We start from the raw sequence: 6,272 nt of genomic DNA, 5'->3' as shown, positions 1-6,272 counted from the left end.
GCTCTTCCCCAGAGGGGGCCGGCTCTTAGAAGTCCTGGGCCCTAGGTGTCAGGATGTTTTAGTCGAAGACTATCCAGCGAGAATGACGGTCCACAGATCCGCCTTCCGCTAGAAGCCTTCGGCCCGGAAGCGCCACTCTGACTCTAAATCCTGAGGAGTATGAGAAGTGATGCTCCCTATATGAGGAGCTGGAACACGTTTGGTTGGGGCTGCTCCTGCCCAGCAGCACCTGTGGACCACCTCAACCTCCTCAGAGGAAGAGAAAAATCGAAAATGATATATCTAACTTCTCATAGTCAGATAAATACCTAATTTAATTTCTCAGAATTAAATGCAGCCAAACAAGCAAATGAGTAAACACGGTCTGGTGTGGTAATATTCACATCAAAAACTGAAAACAATGTAATACACGCATTGCCTCGGCAGCGCTCGAGCCGCTTGGTCACACAAACAATATCAATCTCCTTGGAGAAAAATAGCTGCAGCAGCGAGCTCTCACTCAGAGGTGGAAGAAACCGCAGCATCGAGAGAGAGAGCTGGATCTAGGGAGTGCAGGCGGAGAAAGGGAGAGCCGTCTCCAACCCATCCGCTAGATCCACGTGCGATCCCCGCGATCTGAATCGCCGCCGTGCCTCAGCAATAGCGGGACCGAACCACGAGCTTGCAAGCACAGACACACTACTCGGAGCGTGCCCGGCGGGAGCAGAGCGTTCAGCGGGTAAAGCATAATCAGCCCCCTCTCTTTTTCCCAAGAGCTGACTGCGCGAGCTCCGCTCCACAATAAAGCTGCTCATTATAATATTAGGCATAATATGCTTGTGTAACTGATGCTTGTGCAACTGGCTTTGCAACCAATTCTTGCATACAATAATCTCCCCAGGCTCCTAGTAGGGGAGCTAATGAGGTGAGGAAGAAGATAGGGCCTCACCCGTCTACATTCCCTCCACCGGATCCATATGCGAACCCCACAAGCACAGCCGCCACTCCGCCTCGGCGAAAGCGGGGCCGGCGCCACGAGAAACGCCGGTGAAGTCTCCCTCCTCAAAGAGAGCCTTCCGAGAGCGAAGCAAGGCAGTAACAAACGCTCCCTCGAGAGCTGACTCTGCGTGCTTCGCTTCCAAGCAGACAACACACAAACTGTGTGTGTCCCCACCCGAAATATAGCGCGGGCAGGGAGGAACACACAGCCTAAATGCTGTCTGCTCTCGCCCAAATGCTTCTTTTTGCTGAAGCTTGGCATAATGGAGCTTATAAGTGGACAAACAACACTAAATAAGACTCGCAAACAGATAGCGACTGACACACACACAGAGCGCTTGCTGAATGACAAAAATTATTGTACCGCACGTAATATTAAATTACCGCACCTGCTTTTATAGCTTCCTGGTTGCAACGTCACTCGCCCATGACGTCTCGCCCATCTATTGGACTGATTTCATATGTGATTCAGAGCATGGTCACGCTGGGGGCGTTCCCAAAGCGTTTCCGACACAGCTCGAGTTCCTGAAGGGGAACCTACTTAAAGTCAAATAAATGTTATTTATTTTTAATGTCTGGAAAAATAAAATGTACATTTTTAAAACCAAATATTTTGTTGAAGTCATTGTTATTTGGTGCTTAAGGGGCGTACAATCTGGGTTATTATATTGTACATGGTAGTTATAATAAAGAAAGGATAATTCAATTTCATTTAATGCTCCTAATGATAGTTAAATATGCTCTGGTTATCTTTAATGATTAAACAATAGTTTAAAACAAGACATGGTTTGTAGTACTGATTATTGAGGTCCATATCCGTCCATCTTCCATGACGAGACGCCAAATGCTTCTTTTTGCTGAAGCTTGGCATAATGGAGCTTATAAGTGGACAAACAACACTAAATAAGACTCGCAAACAGATAGCGACTGACACACACACAGAGCGCTTGCTGAATGACAAAAATTATTGTACCGCACGTAATATTAAATTACCGCACCTGCTTTTATAGCTTCCTGGTTGCAACGTCACCCGCCCATGACGTCTCGCCCATCTATTGGACTGATTTCATATGTGATTCAGAGCATGGTCACGCTGGGGGCGTTCCCAAAGCGTTTCCGACACAGCTCGAGTTCCTGAAGGGGAACCTACTTAAAGTCAAATAAATGTTATTTATTTTTAATGTCTGGAAAAATAAAATGTACATTTTTAAAACCAAATATTTTGTTGAAGTCATTGTTATTTGGTGCTTAAGAAACGTTATCTGGGTTATTATGGTACATGGTTATAATAAAGAAATTTTACATATTAACGGATAATTCAATCTCATTTAATGCTCCTTATGATGGTTAAATGTGCTTTGATTATCTTTAATGATTAAACAATAGTTTAAAACAAGACATGGTTTGTAGTACTGATTATTGAGGTCCATATCCGTCCATCTTCCATGACGAGACGCGGGGGTGCTGGATGATTACTGACGTACAGCAGCGGTATCGGAGTAAAGAGGTTAGGAGAACGTTCTGGGAACCTTCAGAGAACTTTCTGGGAATGTTCTTGGAACGTAAATGGAACCTAAAGGGAACGTGCTCGTAACCTACCGAGAACATTCTATTTACGTTAAGAAAACTTTCCTGGCTAACCAACAGGGAACGTTCTGGAAACCAAAAACTAACGTTCCCAGAACGTTCTGGGAACCAAAAATTGTTAGCTGGGTGGTTTCTGCGCTGATGACAACTAATTTATTTACTTTATATCTTCAAGACTTAAATCCTCACATGCACATCACTGCCTGTTACTGTATTTGGGTGCCTAGTTGCAAAACTTAATTGTAAACTTTTCAGATCATGATTATGATGTTTTAACTGACTGAAGTTATGATTACTGACTTTATATATTTGAATGTGTATTTTCATCCCGGCCCGGGACGATAGACTTGATATCATTACGTCATCGCGAATGACGTCATGACTTTAGGGCATAAAATAACCGATGAACCGTTTTTTTGAACCGGTTCATTGAAACGAACTGTCCGAAAGAACAGGTTTCCGGAAAAGAACCGGACTTCCCATGACTATAAAAGGCTACTCTCTTTCTTCCGGGAAACACTTTCATTGTATAGAAAGAAGATATATCTTGAGATATATATATATGTGTGAAATATGTCTATATATAATGAAAGTGATGAATGGTGACTGAGGCTGCCATACTGCCTAAAAGAAATCATGCGATTTACTGTGCGTAAACTAAGATTTATTTTTTTATTTTTTTGATGAACTAATCATTACATTAGTGTGTGGTAATAGATTTGTGCTAAATTAATTTATAGGTCTGCAAAACAGACACTGTATGTTAGTGTTTAGACTGATGTTCAAACATACACTTAATGTAATAGCATAAAAGCATGTTTTTTTCCCCCTACTGAAGAGCTAGCTTCAATCAGCCTGACTTGACTGCAACAACTTCTTGCAACACAGATCTTACCATTTTTTGTGCTGTTGGTTTACACAATGCTGAATCACTTCTGGTCTCGGCTGCATTAACAAGAATCATAGATGTGTTAAAACAACAAAGCTCTCAATATTATACCAAAATCTGTGCCTTGAAAAGATAAATATTTAGACACTAATTGCTTTCTGTACTGACTGTTTTTTCTATATTTCTTGCAAATGCAGAAGATCACGACTGCAGCTACAATCAACAGAGATCCAACAGCAGCAGCAGAAATCAGCACTATGTACAATAAAGGTAGGTCCTGATCTGTAATGGACAATTCTGTAATGGACAAAATTAGTTGTTAATGTGAGTGAATCTGTTTATCTGATTTACAACAAATATGAAACATAAACACTATATAACAGGTAAATCAGTATTAATATCACCATACCTGAACATGTGTGACAGAGTAGACCGATGTCCAGATGTTGAGTCTGGTTAGTGAATGAATTGTTGAGCACACAGCTGTAGGTGTTTTTCTCCTGATATTCCACCTCCAGAGGTAGAGAGAGACTGATGCTGAGATCAGACACACTGATGCTGGACAATAAACTGTTTCCTTTGTACCAGGAGAGAGTCACATGACCCACATTCACCACTGAACACACCAATGAACAATTCTGCTGTGATGATGATGATGATGATGAAGAACATTGTGAGGAGTTACTGCTGATGACAGGAACAGGTAGGCGAGCTGAAAACATGAGAGAATCAACAGATCAACCAATCTTTTTTTTCGGTTTAGTGTGTTGACGATCAGTGAGAGTCATATCAAGCTATAAAATGATTAAGTTATATAATATATAGTTAAAGGAATATTCTGGTTTCAGCAGCAGTTAAGCTAAATTGACAGCGTTTGTGGCATAAAGTTGATCACCGCAAAAATAATTAGCACGTCCCTATTTAAAAAAAAATAAAAACAAAAAGCTGTTACAGTGAGATCCTTACAATGGAAGACAATAGGGTCAGTCCATGGATGTTAAAATACTGTTACAGTAATGACACAATACATAAACAATATGAGTGTTAACATGAGTTATAACTTTGAGACTGTAGCTCCTTAAAACCTTAATTAATTAATTAATTAATTAATTTTTTTGTTTGTTTGTTTGTGATTACCATCATGACACAAATGCCATTGATCTGAACATAGGGCTGGGCGATATGGCCAAAAATCATATTTTGATATTCTTTGGCTGAATTGTGATGTATGTTATATATTTCTGTATTTTCTACATTTATTTTTATTTTTTTACATCCAGCCCAATTCTGTCCAATGAAACAATGCTCATATTAAAGGCTATGAAAACAAATATTGTGAATGTAACCATATAGGCTATGCTATTATGTGCAAAAAAGGGTTGAAATCACATTACATACTACATTGTAACATTACAATCTAAAAATGCTTTTTAAAACAGAAGATAAATTCGCTAAACTAAAAATGAAAATAAAAACAACAGATTGATTGCATTTATTTTGATCACCTGATTAAAATATCAGTTTACAATTACTGCTATTATAAAAATACACTTATTTGTTGGGTTAAAACACTATATATGGCACATTTATTTTAGCAAACACATCTCAAACGCATTATTCAGTGCAAGTAGCCTGTCTGTCAGCAGCACATGTATCTGTCAGAGCATCTGACAGAGCAAGCCACTTTAAACTAGATGTGTTAACTATATCTTACCAGTTATTATAAAGCCTTAAATGTAAAGCTTGTCTCATGTTTAGGACAAATTGGATTATGCATTTTCCCCGCAGCAGCTCACGCTGTATCCTTCGCTACTTTTCAGATGTGCTCGTATCAAACTACTGTATATCGATATACTGTAAACGGTATTCCCTCATACCATATCGTTTATAAAAAATATATTGGTATATTGTATAAACTCAATATATCGCCTAGCCCTAACTGAATATTCCTTTAATAAAATAAGAATATGTGAACGTTTGGACAAATGATCTCTACTCACCATAGACAGAAACACTGAATGTTTTTGATGTCAGTTTTGCTCCACTTATCTTTACTTCATAGAGTCCAGCATGTTGAGTTGTGATGTTTGTGATGGTCAGAGATCCAGTCTGATTATCCAGCTTCAGTCTGTCTCTGAATCTCTCATCAGGAACATCATATGTGGAGAAGATTTGCTTTTTTTTATTCTTAGCTATGAGCGACTTTTTAACTCCAAATTGCCACACTATGTCTTCATCTTCATGTATCTGAGATTCAGTGTTTAGAGTGACAGAATCTCCCTCCATCACTGACGCTGACTCACTAAACACACCTGATGAACAAACAGATTGTGATAGATAGATAGATAGATAGATAGATAGATAGATAGATAGATAGATAGATAGATAGATAGATAGATAGATTTCTATCTTACCAATCAGATGCCACCAGCACAAACAGAACAGAACAATCACGTGAAACATTTCTGTGAAAAAGGCTAAAGACGAATGTACTCTCACCTATATTGAAATGAGTACTGACAACCAGTGTTTTAGCGAGCTATTACCACTGCATGTGGTAATGAATAACCTTTTGCAGAGTAGTGTAGAGCGTTTGAAAAGCCACGTGGACTATTAATTCTTTCTTTATGGTGTGTATATATACACTGCTCAAAAAAATTAAGGGAACACTTAATCGTCACAGTATAACACCAAGACAATTAAACTTCTGGGATATCAATTAGGAATCATAAGTGATTGTGAAATAGTTTAACATGCTTTGGTGCAAATGAAAGTGACAACAGGTGCACTGGAGAGACCACAGCGAGGCTGTTTGCAT

At 39.2% G+C, this 6,272-nt stretch overlaps 1 protein-coding gene across 1 annotated transcript in view; it reads right to left on the bottom strand.

Annotated features, from left to right (window-relative positions):
* LOC107690510 (T-cell surface antigen CD2-like) overlaps nucleotides 1–5,773 on the bottom strand; it is a 14,872-nt gene extending 9,099 nt beyond the window's left edge. Inside the window, exons 1-4 of the mRNA XM_016488870.1 lie at nucleotides 5,455–5,773; nucleotides 3,864–4,166; nucleotides 3,623–3,751; nucleotides 3,461–3,510 (exon numbers count right to left, since the gene is read on the bottom strand). Coding sequence (XP_016344356.1) covers nucleotides 3,461–3,510; nucleotides 3,623–3,751; nucleotides 3,864–4,166; nucleotides 5,455–5,740 — 768 coding nt within the window. The 5' untranslated portion in view covers nucleotides 5,741–5,773. The remainder of the gene's footprint in view (nucleotides 1–3,460; nucleotides 3,511–3,622; nucleotides 3,752–3,863; nucleotides 4,167–5,454) is intronic.
* Between the last annotated feature and the right edge of the window lie 499 nt (nucleotides 5,774–6,272).

Source organism: Sinocyclocheilus anshuiensis, unplaced genomic scaffold (genome assembly GCF_001515605.1).
Source record: "Sinocyclocheilus anshuiensis isolate Anshui unplaced genomic scaffold, SAMN03320099.WGS_v1.1 scaffold1985, whole genome shotgun sequence".
NCBI classification, from domain to species: domain Eukaryota; kingdom Metazoa; phylum Chordata; class Actinopteri; order Cypriniformes; family Cyprinidae; genus Sinocyclocheilus; species Sinocyclocheilus anshuiensis.
Note: the sequence above shows the minus strand (reverse complement) of the source record. Positions and strands in the feature narration are given on the sequence as shown.